This window comes from Montipora capricornis, chromosome 2 (assembly GCF_036669925.1).
Source record: "Montipora capricornis isolate CH-2021 chromosome 2, ASM3666992v2, whole genome shotgun sequence".
NCBI lineage: Eukaryota > Metazoa > Cnidaria > Anthozoa > Scleractinia > Acroporidae > Montipora > Montipora capricornis.
In genome coordinates, this window is record NC_090884.1 from 58,810,988 (window position 1) to 58,828,824 (window position 17,837).

The 17,837-nt window shown below is 40.2% G+C and overlaps 1 protein-coding gene across 1 annotated transcript in view; it reads left to right on the top strand.

The window, feature by feature from the left end:
- The first annotated feature begins 1,276 nt into the window (after nucleotides 1–1,276).
- The window catches only part of LOC138028851 (solute carrier family 53 member 1-like), a 16,637-nt gene continuing 76 nt past the window's right edge, over nucleotides 1,277–17,837 (top strand). The window contains exons 1-15 of the mRNA XM_068876475.1: nucleotides 1,277–1,480; nucleotides 3,119–3,170; nucleotides 3,496–3,597; nucleotides 4,390–4,616; nucleotides 5,038–5,085; nucleotides 5,992–6,093; nucleotides 7,376–7,459; nucleotides 8,301–8,379; nucleotides 9,492–9,682; nucleotides 11,312–11,491; nucleotides 12,243–12,384; nucleotides 14,144–14,326; nucleotides 14,821–14,990; nucleotides 16,040–16,173; nucleotides 17,121–17,837. The exon at nucleotides 17,121–17,837 is cut by the window's right edge and continues 76 nt beyond it. Coding sequence (XP_068732576.1) covers nucleotides 1,412–1,480; nucleotides 3,119–3,170; nucleotides 3,496–3,597; nucleotides 4,390–4,616; nucleotides 5,038–5,085; nucleotides 5,992–6,093; nucleotides 7,376–7,459; nucleotides 8,301–8,379; nucleotides 9,492–9,682; nucleotides 11,312–11,491; nucleotides 12,243–12,384; nucleotides 14,144–14,326; nucleotides 14,821–14,990; nucleotides 16,040–16,173; nucleotides 17,121–17,421 — 2,064 coding nt within the window. The 5' untranslated portion in view covers nucleotides 1,277–1,411 and the 3' untranslated portion in view covers nucleotides 17,422–17,837. The remainder of the gene's footprint in view (nucleotides 1,481–3,118; nucleotides 3,171–3,495; nucleotides 3,598–4,389; nucleotides 4,617–5,037; nucleotides 5,086–5,991; nucleotides 6,094–7,375; nucleotides 7,460–8,300; nucleotides 8,380–9,491; nucleotides 9,683–11,311; nucleotides 11,492–12,242; nucleotides 12,385–14,143; nucleotides 14,327–14,820; nucleotides 14,991–16,039; nucleotides 16,174–17,120) is intronic.

Below are 17,837 nucleotides of genomic sequence, written 5' to 3' on the forward strand. Positions count from 1 at the left end.
CATGTATGCTTTTGTAAACCATGCATATCCTTTGTGAAGTGAGACTGAATGAATTCCAAGAATGCTTAGATCATACAAGTCTACAAAACCCAAAAAAACTCGTTTCCTCCAATCAGGCATGTGCCATCATCCAGTAATTTCGCTGGGACTATATATCAATCAATTTTCTCAGCGTTTGATTGTGTCGTATGTGCATCACGAAAAGAGGTCAACATTTTGAGATACAAGTCTAAGCAGCAGAGGCAGAATTATTTTGTGACACGAGGTCCATATCTGAGCTGATTATTTTCTGATAATCTTTAATACCCTTGACGGACTCTATGGGTGCTTACCATTTAGCCAAATAAATCGGATGAAATGATTGTTGCATAAAGGTAAACGATTTTCCGAATTTAAAGGGGCTAGGTCATGCAATTTTAGGCAATTTCAGCACGGATCGAATGGCCATAGAATAACTAAAATATCAAAATAACTGTTCAAAACTATAGAAGAACTCTAACAAAACACAGGGAAGCCAAGAACGGACATGGATGGACAAGGCTGGAGAGGATTGAAATGGATTGAATTTGGGTAAATTTGAAAAACGTCGGCCCACCTCTTTTCAAATTTATATCAGTTTATATCAAAATGTCATTTACAAAGACGGAAAATCATTCCCAGTTGTTATGTGGCCGTGATTTTGCAAATGAAAGACTCTTGCTCTGCCAATTTGAGGTTTAGAGCTCATAATTAACAAAATTAAACAAAATTACCAAGCCCCTTTAATGACCAACCGGATGAGAATGGCGCTCACCATTTACTACACAGCATTCCATCCCGCATATTTTACTCGATCTTGTGTCGCAAATGGTAAGAGACCGTTAAAGCATTTCGCGAATTCCGTTCCGAACGGATAAAGAGGACTACCTCTGGAGGTTGTCCACAATTTCCGAAAAGATTTTCCGGAAAATAGGCCATTTTACACTTGTTTGCTCAGCGACCTAGCCAATGAATGGCTCCGAGGCTGCCGGTGACCTTGCATTGATACAGACCTCACTGCTTTTATCATGTAAATTGTGTTGTTGTGATTCTAATTAGTCCGTATTATCATTACAAAAGCACGGAGGTTTGTATCAAAGCAGGGTCACCGGCAGCTTCGCTTCCATTCGTAGGCCAGGTAACTTTGCTACAACTGTAAAATGGTCCATTTGACCTCAAACCGAAATTTCCGGAATTTTTGGCTAAATGGTAAGCATGAGCGTCAGGTGATATTTGGTCAGCGGTATATTTAAAAAAAGGCTCGTAGCACTTGCTTCGCTTCAATATAGAAACGGTGTTTTCTTTTTGATCGCTTAAAATAGATATGCTGCAGTAAAATGGAGTTGCGGGAACTCGGTTTGTCCTGTGTGTTAGATGACCTTTTTCAAAAGGTATGAAGTTCACGGAGCATCTTGGCGCTCATTTAACTCCAGAATGGCGGAGTCAGTATATACGATATGAGGTAAACGCGATGAATTAATTTTTAAGTCCAGTGTACTGTAAACCGCTGTTTCCGGCCATGACCAGTATAAACTGTACGATTATATATGACATACGATTGCTTCGATGGACGTTTTGTTTTATTATGTATATCTCAGAAAAAAATAAGGTCTAAGCTAAGGTATCACGAGTTTGAAATTATCAACTTGTACAAATTCTTCATATTGGCGCCTTTTCGTACATTGCGAGGAAAATACTCAGATGCATTTTCCTCTAGAATATAAACATAAATCTGTGAATTCTAAAGTGAATTTACGGTTAAAAATGAAAGTGTGCGGAATGTATAAATTTGAAACCAAAAACTGATAAAAATATCCTATTTCGTTCATTTTAGCAAGAATTATTGCGGCTCTGAGTGACCGGAAATGCCGGCCATTCAGAGTTGAGGACTGAATTTTTTTATTATGTTGCGAACAGTGATCGTAGCTACAGTAAGAAGTAAATTGTAAGGAGAATTGTCGCTCCTTTTGTCACCCTTTTCGTACCAAAATTATCTTGAGATATTGGGTATGGTCATCATGTGACAGACTGGCAGGATGCCCATCAGCAAATTAAGAGACTGATTTTACAGTTTTGGCATGAAAATAGAAATTTGTATTGGGAAGGCCATAACCATGATCATGGAGACAAATAAGGTCCCAGATTAGGTGATGTAACCGAGGAATCGAGTGACTTCACAATACCCTGCCCCTGCTGTTTTTTTAAAGCGGCATCGTTTGAAGAATGAGGTATATCCATTCATATGTAAATTAGTGGCGTGGTGGTGCACTCTAGAGTTAAGCCCAAGGAATCATAATTATTTGTCTGAAGTCTTTTGATTCAGAATAAGTAAATGTACACAAAAATATACCATCAACTTCCACTTGAAAGCACCCCTCCCCCATGTCCTTCCCATGTAATGCGCTTATCTTCCTCTGTTGTAACAAAATATGCATCTTTTGATAATGAAGCCTTTCCTTCTTCCCACAGAACCCAGAATTAATAAACAGGATATTAAATAAAATGTCGAAACATTAAGCGTACACGTCTACAGCTCTTTTGTTACATTTTGTTTTTATGCTGCCTTGTAAAGTATACCAAGATCTCAGTGAATGGGTCAACCTCGCGTCTCAACCCATCTTCTCGTAACAAACAAATACATTTTACCAAGAGACGTAGCCATTTCCATAGAGCTCAGTAAAGGTGGCCAGTCACTGTCAAACTGGGCTGGCATTGCCTCATAGTTCAGTAAAATAAAAGAAATAAAATGATGATTATTGTACATGTAAACAGGAATTTTATCAAAACAGTCTTCCTGTCATTTCTTTTATGTTTACGTCATCCTTCCAGTGACTGTGAAAATTATAAGGTCACTTGTTTGCAGCAAAATCAAAATAATGATAACGTTTTTAATAATTCACCGAAGTTGAGGTGAACGAGCTGAATAAATAATGGCCCAAAATTGGTCATTTCCACTTCTTGGAGTTGAGTATGGCAGGTACTTGTTTAATTACCCCTGAGTAAACCATTCATAAAATTGAGGAAAAAAGTACCATTCTTTAGTGTACAGGGTTATTATAATGCATTATTTTTCTGTCTCAATTTTGTTTGCAAATTGAAGCAATTAAAAGAAGTTATTTATGATGGACTGGACAAGATGCCCCCAAAGGATGGTAAGAAATGGCCACATTGCGTTGGTTATGGATATTTATTGTTCTACCTTATACTTGTAATTAAGACATTAGTTCACATTTCCCATAGGCAAAAAGTGAACCTTTGATGTGACACAAAATATTAATAGCTCTTGGTAAATATTTTACAATTCGTTTGTGCTCAACGTTCTGAAAAGGAATGACTTTGGGACCTTGATAAAGGATTTGGTAAAGAGAGTAACAGGAGTAAACCACAACTTCATGTATAGTGTAATTACTGTTTGAATTGCCAAATTTAGAAAATTTCATGACTTGTTATTTTCATCTCAATTTGTTGGCTTTACAGAAAATCCTGATGCAGTATTGGAAAGTTATTTCTCCAGGTTTGAAGAACAGTGGTTCAGCTACTGCAATGAAGAACTGGAAAAAATAAACACATTCTTTGCAGGTATAACGTACATTATTAAATCCTCAACCTCGGATAAATGCATTTCGCGTACTCTGATTGGTTCACTCAATCTCGGTTATCAGCTCATATACCTTGGTTTGACCTTATATGGTGAATGATTGCGTTAAGCGTTGCTAAACTAAAAATGTTTTTGCTGGAATGCGAAATTTCTCTTTGAATAAAGCTAAAAAGGAGAAAAAAAACTTTTTTTGTGGAAAGTTTGGATCAATTCCGATGTTTAGAAGTACGCGAAAAGGCAAGAATGTTTTTGTGATGAGCCTGCGTCTGTCTGACAACAACGTATTACACGACATCGCATCAGTTCTCATCAAGTTTTTTTCGATTTCGCTCGGATTTGCTCGCTTTTTACGCTCGTATTTCATACTTCCAAATTTTTGGAGTTGAAGGAATTTAATAAAACAATTATTCCATTCGCGCTTGTTGGATATGAGACTGGTTATAGCCAACTCGGCGCTACGCGCCTCGTTGGCTATTTACCATCTCATATCCAACGTGCGCTCACGGAATAATTGTTAAGTATTCTGACTTTGTACATAGAGATGCAAGGTTACTAGGGAAGTTGAAGTATTGATGCTAAATTTAATGTTATTGAAAAAAAAAAAAAACCCAGGTATACAGTATAGGTGAAAATGTATAATTACATGTGCTAAATCTCTCTAAGACCTCAGAGGGACTCTGAATTGTATTGACACAAATTCAACTTTAGCTCTCTGTACAAAACCAGTTCAAATAATTTCATTTTTATCTTTAACTGTTTTTTTCTATCAACAGAAAAAATAAATGAAGCCAAGCTGAAGTTCACTGCTCTCAAACATGAACTTTCTGCAGCTGGATCTCTCAAGGTTGCACCCAGTCTTAGTACATTCTCAACCAGAGAAATGACCCTCTCTTCTGGATCAAGCAAAAAAGCTACAATCAAAAGGAAGAAGAAGTTCTCCCATCTGAAATTTGCATTTGGGGAATTTTATCTTAGCTTGGTTCTTCTGCAGAATTACCAGGTAATAGCCAAAATATATTGAGTTACCAGTAAATATGAAAACAAAATTGTCTACGTGAAGGGCCTACAGTGTATAATCTGAAGGCCACATTTGTTTCTCCTGGTATAATGTAGTCTGGTATTGGGATATCTTTTTTCTATACAGTACAATGTAGGTCTATTTTCTTGACATTCAAAGTAATGTACTGTGCTAAAATATTTTTCCTCCTTCAAAAAAGTGATGAAGATCCCTTTAAGCTTTGTAGAACTACATGTATGACTTTGAGATACTACTAATAATAATAATAATAATTATTGTGAGTACATGTACTACCTACATTGAAACTTCTTGCCTCTACTCCAGCTATAAATCACAAGCATAGATACTTGTACATGTAAGTAGCAAAACTCCATCTTCTTAAAATTATTTTATTGTGTTTCAGCAACTTAATTTTACTGGATTTAGGAAAATTCTCAAGAAACATGACAAGGTACAATATTAGTTATTACTTTACAGTTCTCTGCAAAATTTATTGAGCAATTTTTACTGTTCAGCAAAGAAAAAAACAAAATGGATAAATGGGTGCTGCTGCTGGTATCACTAATTTTGAGGTGTTTGTTCGGAGGGGGGGGGGGGGGGGGTGGTTGCTAGGTAAGGCATGTAATTAAAGGTTTTGTTTTCTTTTTGTAAATGTTTTTGTTACACATTGTACTCACTTAAACCTGATTGGCTAATTGGGATCTCACTCAACAGTACTTTTGTTGAATGATTTCTCTAAAACAATGTATAATGAAACAGTTATTTTTCAATTCAATTTTTAACCTATTGACACCTCAAATGCCCTAGGCTGCTCCCAGTTGACACATAAAATTGTCTCACACTCAGGGATTAAAATAATTATCCGGAATAATCAAGGTCTCGGCTGAAGATTACTTCACTTTGCCTCCACCTTGGTTACCCACTGATTGTTCAGTACATTATATACAAATACTATTGTAAGTAAATTGCACTAAAAACTGCACCTGGGCTGAGGAGGTACATGTAGTGCTCATTACTTTTGAATGAAGCTGCGTCGGTGGGGAAGTAGTATACAAAAATTTGGTTTTATCAACAGAGTTCATAATGTAAATTGGGCACAGTACAGAGATTCTAAAAGCTGACGTTTTGAGCATTAGCCCTTGGCCAGAGCAAATCCACAAAGGGCTCTGACGAAGGGCTAACGCTCGAAACGTCAGCTTTTAGAATCTCTGTATGGTGTTCAATTTACATTATCAACTCCATTGATAAAACCAAATTCTCATTACTTTTGGTTTCTTTTTACTACTGAAACCAGGATGAGCTGTTGAAGCCCACTGACAAATATATTATTATCACTTTGCCTTCTGCTGTCATTTAGGTATTTGAAACTCCAAATGGTGCACTTTACAGGCAAGAAAAAGTGGAAGTTGCAGATTTCTTTACCAACAAACATGTAGATGAGATGATTCTGGAAACTGAGGTCAGTAAAACCATTATCTGGTTTTGACTTAAAATGACAGTTGTTTGAAGGGTGGTTGGTACTTTTCGGAGACTGTTACTATCCAGTGGATATCAATGTTTTATATCTTGTGGTGATCACTTATCTGCTGGGTGATTAATGCTATTGAACAGCCATTAGCCTATTGACCGAATGCAAAAACAACGAGCGCCAACAAATTCTTCTTTTGTCTTTGTGTTAATTAGCCCAAATAGCCTTGTTTTACAGCCCAAATTCTTTCAATTTTACGTGTGTTAACGAGGCTACTTAGGCTAATTAACACAAACTAAGGCAAAAGAATAATTTGTTGGCAGCCATTTTTGCATTTGGTCAATGTTTGTATCCAGTACTTGCAGGTAACCATGTAATCATAAGATATCTACTGGTCCCCATTGTGCTATTGATTCCTCTGTGGGATGGGGATTTATCTGGGCCCATGTGTTAAAAGACCCGATAACTTAAACAGCAAGTGGATAAATCACTTTTCAGATGTTGGCCAAGGCTCCCATAATCTTTTTGTTAGATGGGCTAATAGAGTGTGTAATTATTCACGGTTACAAATACATGTACTGAAATCTTTGCACAGATTGAAACTGTTGGATAGTGACTTGTGCACTAGGTAAAGTTATGTGGGCTTTCAACTTGGTGAATGTCACTATCTGGCCTTCAAACAAGGAGGTCAAAGCTTTCACTGCTGGAAATCACTGAAGTACTGTAGACTCGATTAAAGTGCCATATCAGACCTATTGAATTTTTGTTGAATTCACAATAGTGACAGCAGCAGCAGCAGCAAGTGCATTACTGCCAAGTCTTGTGGGATTTTGGGAGGCGCGGTGGCCTCACAGTTAGTGCGCTTGACTCCGGATCGAGTGGTCTGGGTTCAGGGCGTGGCCTGGGACATTGGGTTGTGTTTTTGGGCAAGCACTTTACCCTCACAGTGCCTCTCTTCACCCAGGTGTATAAATGGGTACTGGTGAATTTAATCCTGGGGGTAGCCCTGCGTTGGACTAGCATGATCCATCCAGCAGGGAGTAGAAATACTCCTAGTCGCTTCATGCTACAGAAACCGGGAAAAGCTCCAGCCTAATGTACCACTTGGCTTGTAAGCCAAGGTGTCCAAAAAACAAATCAAAACAAAACAAAAACTGGGTACAAGAACATACATGTAAATTTAAATCTGTAGAAAAGCAAGAGGTTATTCTATATTAATATCTCATCTCCCATGTTATGTAATGTAGAATTTCGTCGTGATTTTAATTTCCAGGACCTGTATATAACTGAACTTGAGGATGGGAATCGTTCTAAAGCCATGAATAGATTAAGAGTGCCACCGCTACAGGAACGAAGTGTAAGTACAGCTGTATTGACGTTTCACGTGAAACATCTTCTGATTCACGTGACCACTTGTCTCAAACGACTGCCGATCACTTGGCTTAAGCTCATGGCATCACCTTTGAGATATAACAGCAAAAGGTAGATTTTGGTCGAAAAAACGAGGTCTTTTGCTTTGTAGAACGCAAGACCACATTCAAGTTAAGTGGGATAACGGAAGTAACTGATCGAAAGCGCGTCAGTGGGAATAAAGGATGAAAGGAAAGGAAAGGAAATAAAAGAACGAGAGTGAGAGAGAAAAGAACGAGGAAGACACTGGGAAGATCCATAGTTTGGTGTCTCGACGGTTCGGTGGTTTATTAATGGGAAAAAAGAAAGACGTTTGAAGACGATTTCCGCAGAATTATGAAAATCGCAGTCAGCGACAAACGTTTCAGCCAATATGTGATTGTTGGTCATAGCGTTCACACGGTCATGAAAAGTCGTGGAATTTGAAAATGCTCTTGTTAAGATCTGCTTTTCCGTGCATTCAGTAAACCGTGCAAAAATACCTTTGAATTAATAAGCACCGTCCTTAAATTTAATTTTATTCCTTATTTTCAGTGTGAACCCTGTTAGACTTTATTGAAGTGTTTAGTTTCTACATGTAGAAAAGAATATATTGGCCATTTCCGACCTGTCAACCACTCCTCCAGTGTCCAAGAGCGAAATTTCCTAAAAGTTAATTACCATACCCACTTGGATTCGCCTTGAAGAAGAATCCGAAATGACTTACTCTCGACATTTAACAGAAAGGCGCTCTGATTGTTGATGTATTTCAAATTATGTTCATAGCGATCTTTTATCTCTATACTCAGGGCGGAAACTGGGTGTCCTGCAAAGTGGGATTTTTAGCTGGTCTTTTCCTTATGCTAGTATCAATAGCTACAGTTGCTGGTAAGAAAACTTCTATTAATTTCACTTGAACTTTAGCGTCTACGAAGGGAAACTGATTGGTTTATATCCCAAAATGAGTGTTCCTGGTTGGCCATTACAATTGCGTGACACATTGACGTGAGCATGATGCCAGCAGCATTGTCCGGACTCTTATCGACAACGGCAAATCAGCCAATCAGATTGCGAGATTACAAGTAGTTGTGGTAAAAATCAAGTTTGCTCGTAGTCATGTCATTAGTCAAAAATACTTCTTCCAAGCAACACGATTTATCCAACGTGGACCGGAAATGAAACGTAATACATTGACGATAAGCGCCTACCATTACTTTCCTTTAGGCTTTCAGGAGTCCGAAAGTGTTGTTTTTTCAAACGAGTTGATTAACCTACGAAAGAAAGATTTGCGAGATGTCGTTTCGAGTGTTAACCCTTCGTCAGACTTAACTTGATGCCATATTGGCTAAACTTAAGTATCTAGGTTAGTGTCTGCGCAGAAACACCAGAAGCCCGAAGTTTGCGGAAAACAGACGTCGAAAAAGAACCTAGCATTTTTGTGGAATGTTGTACCCCTGTGAGCAGCGGCCATGCGTTTTTACTTAAAAAAGGAGAGCTTTCCGGTTTAATTCCGGTGATTGGTTGATAAGATCAAAACGGCCACCATTTCTTTGTTAAGGAACGCGAACGTAGTGCCTGTGACGTCATGCGAAATGCTCCACAGAAAATGACAGTTGGAACAATATTTTATGAACTTCTGTGGTATCAACTACAAAATATAAAATGAACACTAAATGAACGCATTTATGAAGGAGCCACTTTTTCTTATGCCAACTTAAAACTGCCCGTTGATTGTGGTACAAAAGGTCCTAGTCATCTCGCCACCAGAAAGTCTCACCATGAGTCAATTTGCCACCAAGTATTCTATGTTCTTGACGTTGGCCGAGCTCAATAACTCTTCGATAGCGATTTGGTTGGCAGCTAGTCTGCTGATGGCAAGATAACTGAAAACCTTTACCATGACCAGTGTGCAATTGTTCTAATTAGCGAGACTGCGAAAAAATCTCTTGTTAAATTTATACTGAGGGGTATGAACATGAACCTCTTTTCTTCATTTTCAGCCTTTTTCACTGTTCACAATAAAGGTGAATTCGATATCGCTATCCGGATTTATCGTGGTATATTCCTCTTTGTACTGGTGACATTTCTCTTGGCCGTGAATACCTGGGGCTGGCGAAAAGCGGGCGTCAATCACGTACTTATATTTGAACTCGACCCACGTGACCACCTTAGCTATCAACAGTTATTAGAGGTAATGACATGGAGCGAACACTGCTCTGATATAATTGGTCAGTTTCGTACTGTTGTGGTTGGACTGGAAGAAACATGAAATAGGAGTTAAGGCAGCTCCGCTTCGTTCTGCGCTTTGATCGTGTGTAAGCTCGAGCATACGAAACTGGTCAATTCTGGAAACCGTTATTGTAAAGGCGCCCGCAAATGAGGAAACATTTGCTTCCACGAAAATGTTTCCGCAGTTTGCGGGCGCCTTAAGTGATTAATATATTTTAATTGCTGAGAGAAAGTTAAGTCTTGAAATGATCATCACAGTGCTACTTTAGCAAAATGAAACGTGAACGGGATTCGAACCGTGAACAGGATTTGACCTCTTCGTTACCGGTGAGATGCTCTGCCAGTTGAGCTATCAAGCCAATTACTGCAATTTGCCGGGCGTAGAAGGTAAGGTAAGCGCTTTCCGAATCAATGACCCAACACGCCGGTGCTTATCCCCGGTTTCCGTAGCATTAAGCGATGTTAGTGCATCGCAAAGTTACCCCCAGCATTTCCCCGGTACCCATTTATACACATGGGTAAAGACCCGAACCCGGACCACTCCGCTCCGGAGTCGAGCACACTAACCATGAGGCCACCGCACCTCCCCCACCGGCCGTAGAGGCGCCCCCTACGAGGATACAATTTGGACCTTTAGGTCGGCCGGCGACTACGCCAGTACTATCACGAGTACGAGGTTTCCGTTCTGAGCATGCGCATAACAAAGTTCAAAGTTCAAAGTGTTCAAAGTGCGCGTTCTCAGAACGGAAAACTCCTACACACCGGGCTTAGAGGATCGAGAGCTCGCGATCCGTGGCGCTGGCTAAGAGGATCGCAGCTCTGGGAACGAGAATGAAACACTTCGGGAAACAATGTTTCGTCGTTTGCGGGCGTCTTAAGAAAGGAAAATTTTTTTACTACTTCATGGAATCGCGCCTTCATTTGACATCTCAGTTAAAGTAGTGTACGAGAGACGTTTCACCTAATGTGGTGTCCTCGCTTAGACGAGACGAGATTCGTGAGGCTTAGTCGTATAGCATTCGATCAAAGTTCAATTTAGAGATGTATTATTCCGATGATAAGACGGGAATACTCGGAAGATCAGAGTCGGCTCCTACCGGAAGTCGAAGCTATGACCTTTCGATGACCAGTTCGTATGCTCTGCCACTGAGCATTTCTAGACTGTTTTGGAGCTGGGGTGACAAGTATCCTCCATTACTACTCTGAGAAGTACATCAACTATGAAAGACACGGAGAATACGTGATAACCAATTGGAACTCGGAAAAATATCCGTCTCGACCCTCCAAGATCTATCTGGATACTCTAACCACTGAGCTACTGGAGACTCTACGAATGAGAGCGAATGTTATATCTGTGAGCTCTTACTGCTCTGGTTGAAATTGTCGAATTGCGACATTATTTTATCATGTTTTCAAGGTAGCAAAAAGCAAAAACTTAAATCCTGACTTAAATCCTCTCCGTTCTTGAGATACAAAGGGAATTGTGACCTCCGAAAATGACCTGTAAAGTTTCGGGACTTTCGAGAAACGGGGACCTAGTTGCAATGTATCTTTCGGTACTCATTAGCACTTCTGTCTTATGCTCTTTCAGGTTGCCTTGTTGCTCGGCGTCTTGTGGGCCTTTAGTTTGGTGGTGTTCATGTTCGAGCACATCTTAGGAATCCCAGCTTACTATCCAAACTTGGTCTTAGTGTCATTTTTGTTCCTGTTTACTGTTAATCCCTTCAGAATATGCTATTATAGAGCGCGCTTCTGGCTTCTAAGAGTTCTGGTAAGTCTTAAAAAGTGAAAACGCATAAACTAGTAGTTTTATTCGCTAGTACCGCTTTCGTTGATCGTGAAATTATGTCAAGATTTTTAGCATAAAGTTGCCCCTAGTATTGTTCAGATCCATTTTCTCATGGTGCCGAAACGTGCAGGAGTCAGCAGAGTGGCCTTTTTGCTAGGGCGTTGTATCAGTGTGCATGCGAGTGGCCCGTGCTTCATGTCCTGCTCCACACCAACGAACTTTGCCCTCGATAGTACCCAATTTAGCTCTGCCGCGTTTTGTAATTATTCAACCGTTTGGTTCATTGTGGTTGCTATTTAAGCGCCTAAATACCTCTGTGTGCAAATGCAGGGTGCGTCACGTTTATTGTCCCGTAAAGATGTGAGAGACTTGTAAATTTGTCGCTGGCAGCCATATACCCATCTAGGATTTCGAGTTTTCATCTACTGCTCCGTGTGCCCGTTAAGGAACTATTGAGGCTTTATGTGCAAGGGTACTAAATCCTATTCTCGTCGCTTCATTTATGTGCGTATTCTATATCCAAAATACTGCTCGCTCAGCTTTTTTAGTTTAATCTCCTTCGCAGTCTTTATGGGTGCGTCACGTGACATCCCAAAAAACGTCTGCGAAGGAGACTACCTGTAGTTGGGAAAGAGTTGCCTTTCGCTTCGTTAGCACTGTCTCAAAGTCATGGCAAAAGGCTTTGTTTTCCTTGCAGATGGTGCAATGCTGAAATTTGTTTGTTTTGTTTCAGTTTCGTATCTTCACTGCACCGTTTCAACACGTAGGATTCGCAGATTTCTGGCTGGCAGATCAGCTCAATAGTTTGGCAGTAGCTCTGCTTGATTTACAGTTTATTGGTTGTTTCTATGCGCATGACTGGCATGTATCCAATAGTGAGTATACTCCCGATATTTTTTCTAGTTTGGTATTCTCCTGTAATCTGATCGCGTTTTTCTGGTTTGTGTATCCTGCTGTTGGTATTGTTGGTGCGAGATGCAAACTAACAAGCGGCGAAGCCGCGTGAAGAATGGGGAGGTATTTCGCAGCGCCTCTCCCCATTCTCCGCGCCAACGATACCGCCAGCGAAGCAGGCTAGGTTTGTGAGACGAGAAACACAAAAATCTTAAGATCGCCTCTTTTAAGTTTAAGATTGATGATTTCTCCTTCCTCGTAATTCAGAGTTTTTTAACGAAGGGAGGAGCCGCAATAGAAGAACATTGAGAAAATTAAATTTGCTTTGAAAGCTTTGAACCCTGAAAATAAAGGAAATTAACAAACAAAATGAATTCATCAGGAAAAGTTCGGGCGGAATAGTGAACCAAAAAGCTTAATATACATGTGTTGTTTCTGTCCAATAATCCAACTAAGAACAGTGTGTGAGTCAGTGAGTGCTTTAGTCACCACATCAGTCATGTCATCCCCGTTATCCTGCCATTCCTTACAACCAACCAAACTCTACGACCCTCGTGGCTTGACATCTCCCCAGCACAGTCTCCCTAAAATTGATTTCCGTCATGGACTGTTTAGATTATCTAATATTATCACTTTCAAGTGATCTCTTGATATTGATATTTTGAGGTGACGTTTTCGTTGAAGTCGCCGTCGTAGATCTTAAGGTCCCTAAGGGAGCTTAAGCACGCGCGTTTTTGAGATGCAGACGGCAACCGGAAGTGAGCTGTTTTCCCTTTTAACTTGTCTTCACACAACCACATTTACATTGCTAAGTATATTTTCTCCATAAAAAATCTGGGAGACACCACTGTCCTGGCATGCGAAGTGTCCTCTTCCGGTTGCCGTCCGCATCTCAAAAACGCGCGTGCTTAAGCTCCCTACTAGTCTTTTTAAGTCGCCGTTACACTGTGCAATTTTTCGTGCAACTTGTCTGGCAACGCCATTTCTACAAACTTTCTCACTGTACGAAACAAGTTGTTTTGCGGGTGTAACACTGAGCAACGTTTCATGCAACTTGTCTCATTTCGATGATCATATAAACTTAAAGGAAAATTTTGCCGTAAACCGTTGCGACACAAGTTGCAGGACAGATGTTACACTGAGTAATGCTTGAAAAATTCGTTGCAACCCCATTGCGGAAAGTAGAACTCAATTCTACTTTCCCCAACGTTTCTGCAACTAGCCTCGCAACGTTTTTGGCCGTTGCAAGATACATGTATGTTACATTGAGCAATGATTGGTGCAACTTGTTTGGCAGTGGCCTTGCGAGACAAGTTGCACGAGATATTGCACAGTGTAACAGCGCCTTTAGCACTTCATCCTTCGACGACCTGGCCTGGGTTGCTCGAAGCATGGTTAGCACTCATCAGCGTTAAATACCATGTAAACCTATAGGTTTTGGTACCTGTTAACGTTAACCAATGGTTAGCGCTAACGAGTCTTCGAGCAAACGGCCACGGGACGTTAAAATTGCTGGCTTTATGTCCATACATAAACCTTCATTCTGTCGCAAAGAACGAGGAGCTCTAAATTTAGAAGCTTTTGTAGTTTCTTTGGCGTCCTCGCCAATTAAATTTTTTAAAATACTTTTTTCCTTTTTTCTCTCTCAAGATGTGTAAAATTATATTAATCTTATCTATCGTGTACTTATATTGACAAAAGAAACGATAAATAAAAAATTTAAAACATTTTCCCTTGCAGGGGATGAAATGATTTGTGATGGCACATTATACGGTATTCGTCCTTTCGTAGCTTGTCTTCCTGCTTGGTTTCGGTTCGCGCAGTGTTTACGTCGTTTCAGGGACACCAAACAAGCCTTTCCACATCTTGTTAATGCCGGCAAATACTCAACATCCTTCTTCGTAGTTGCTTTTTCTACTCTAGGTAAGAATTATTACTGTAAGCCTATCAGGTCTCAAAAGTGTCGGAAAACAGGATTCGTAATTTAAAGGGTACGTCGTCACGATCAGAGAGAGTTACAGGGAATCGGCATGAGTCTCCGATTTGATCCCGAGGAACGGATCCCGAAGAAAATAGAAACGTTGGGATTCTTCAGATTCCACCCAGATTACGCCTCCTCCAATAGAGCTCTTTCACTCACGTGACCAGCAGCCATATTGGATTACTGAAACAAGAGAAAGTATTTGCATAAAAATAGAGAACAATTCTCGGAGGATTAGTTTGGTGGTACACCATCATGGCCGCCATTCCTTTGTTTTGGAACACCAACATGGCCGCCGTGACGTCATGTGAAAACACTCTACAGGCCATTTCCGAGTTCATGTCTGCCTCCTCCTCAAAGCGAGTCAAAGTACGAAGTTTAGTTTTCGTTCATATGTAAAGTAGAACTAATTACAGTTTTTTTTATCGTTCAACAGCCAAATCGAACTCTGTTCAGCGCGACCGTTTTTTCTTGGCGTGGATTATTTCTGCGGTGGTCAGCACATGTTATACATTCGCCTGGGACATCAAGATGGACTGGGGACTACTGGATAAGAGCGCGGGCGAAAATATATTGCTGAGGGAGGAGATAGTGTATTCCTCAAAGGTGAGGAAGGCTACCTCCGTCTATTACGGGAAAAAAAAAAAAAAAAGGCGAAACGGAGAAGTGATCCTCACACTTTCTGGACAGTTTAAGCACCTTAAAAATTCAGAAAAATTCATATAGTACCATATGTCCATTGTCACCTGAAGAATTAATATACTTTTCTTTCATTCAAGGTGAACACACCATAACACCAGCCCGGTGTGGCCAACACATCACGCATGCGCACAACTATTTCACCCGGTTAATTGCCAGCGATGAACAGCTGTTTCGGTCATGGTGTGTTCAGCTTCCTTTTAATGCTTTTATCGCGGAAAAACAGTGTATGGATTAAAATTTGCGAGTACCTGAGACCTAATATTCCGTCATCGGTCTAAACGGAATGCAAATATGCAAATACCCTTTCCGGGCCGAGTAAACAAGCATCGAACTCTGCTCGCATACCATAGCGAGTCTTGCCAGGGAATGAAACCCGCATGGACTCTTTGATGGGCAGCGAGATCCTAACCCTCCCGGGCTACAGAAAATGCCGAACTAAATTCGTGCCCAGGCGTGCACGAGTGGGCTAGTTATCAGACCCCATGCTCTTTAACTTAGGTCTCTATTCTGAAGGCCAGGGCCCGGTTGTTCAAAAGCCGATTAACGCTAATCCCAGATTAAAACTTGACCAAGGAGTTTATTTCTCTACTCCCAAATGCTGTTCAACGCTGAATCGCTGATATTCGGCAAAACTTTACATCGAAGGAAGTCAATCTTGAAAACCAAAATTACCAAAAGAGACTTTCACCCAAAACAGGAAAACGTGAAACAAAGTTTACGCTAATCCTGGATTAAGTTAATCGGTTTTCGAACAACCCGGCCCAGTGCTTTTGGAAAACCTCATTTACTCATTCGCATATTCCTAAATGGAAATTGGAGTATGCAATGTTTTTCTACATTAAGAGAATAGACTAAAAAACTCCTGTTTAATATGTGTAATTGTTTGTTGACAAGTTGTTTTACGGGTTCTGATTTTAAGTTTGTGCGTTGTACTCCTTTTCTTTCTTTCGAAGGCTTTTTACTACTTTGCTGTGATAGAAGACTTGATCTTCCGGCTGTTATGGACATTGACGGTTTCTGTTGGAGAACTGACAATATTCCACTCCGAAATTCTAAAGCTTATTTTATCCATTTGTGAAGTATTGAGGTGAGCAGACACTTTATAAGCAATACGTACCAGTAAGTAGTTTTCAAATGAAGTAAATTGACACTCGTCAGCAAATTGCATCGATTCCAGATAAACATGATGTTCTCGATATACCCCAAGTTTTAAACCAGGCTCCAGTTGTTCAAACGATGGATAACGCTATCCACAGGATAAATCACAATCCACTGGATAACTCAATTGGTTTTGCTAGTGTTTAGAGCGGTTTTCAATTGAGTGTCGAAAGTAATTAGTGAATTACTTTGGTTTATGATTACTTCACTCAGTGATTGGTTCAAAGTTTTCGCGCCACTTTTTCGACCAATCAGAAGTGAAACCAAAACCAATCATGGCTCGCGCGTGCACATGTTTTCCCGCCTTGTGTCGGCTACGTGCAATTACTTCGAGTTTTCATTGGTTTACTGGATTGTCTTCGTCCGTTTTGATTGGCCAAAGTAATTTGGTTTTGGTTTTACGACACTCATTTGAAAACCGTTCTATATACAAGAGGCTAAGAAATGTGATACCGATCTGACGCGAATATTGTATGTGACTTATTAAACGTCAGCATTTAAGTGTTAATGTACACTTGGCATTTTTGGTGATTCAAGAAATCTGTATCAGATATACAGAAATTGATAAATGAAACATTTATTTTGTTTTTCCATCATGAATTACTAATTAGTTTTATTGGGGCAATAACAATCTTGTTATGCTGAGAGTCTATTTGTAAGCGATCTCGGCATTTTCGACCACCACTTCAAGGGAAGGATAGCGTGGGTCTAGGTTGGCTTGTGGCACGACTATGTCCCTTGAAAGCTAATCAAGCATTTAAGCGTCTCTTTTTCAATATTTTTTTCACTTCTTTGTACCCAATACAATCGTATGATAGAGCGTACAATTTCTTCTGCCTTTGTTTGCACATAGTTTTACCTTCTTTCTGATTTCAGGCGTTTCATCTGGAATTTTTTTCGTCTTGAAAACGAGCATCTCAACAATTGCGGTCAGTTCCGTGCCGTACGCGATATCTCTGTGGTTCCAATTGACACCGAAGCGGACCAGGCCTATCTTGAGCAAATGATGGACGATATAGACGGCCTGGTATCTGACACTAAAAAAAACCGAAATAACCGCCGAAGAAAGTCCTCGTCGACATTCGTGAAATCCTTTCGCAAAATGTCATCCAAGTCTGAAGGTGTCAGAGCGGATCGCAGTATAGTGATTCAGTGTGAGAGAGAGACTCGATTGTGACGAAAAGATGGATAGAAAGCCTGAACGGAAATATTTTGGAATCACCTCGAAGCTACATCAACAAGTCTTCGAACTGGCAAAGAAACAAATGACCCAAATGAACATAAGGCAGAAACAATAGATCTGGAGAAACCAGAGGTCGTATAAATAGATGCGCGATATCTGGGTATTATTGTTTGTGAGATAATTGTGTTCAGCTATAGCGAAGATTTATCCCTGATACTGCAAGTGTCTTGACCCTAGTTGCGTGGGTTCCGGTGATTAGGGCGTTTGAGTTTGCATGCGCTTCCCTCGAGTTCAAATTCTGTTCTAACCTCTGGTTTGGATTTGTTTCCGGTTTCCCCGGATTCAACTCTACGTTTCGTAAATAGCTAACTGGTTATCTCCTTCCACCCGGGGTTGTTCATCATTTTTCT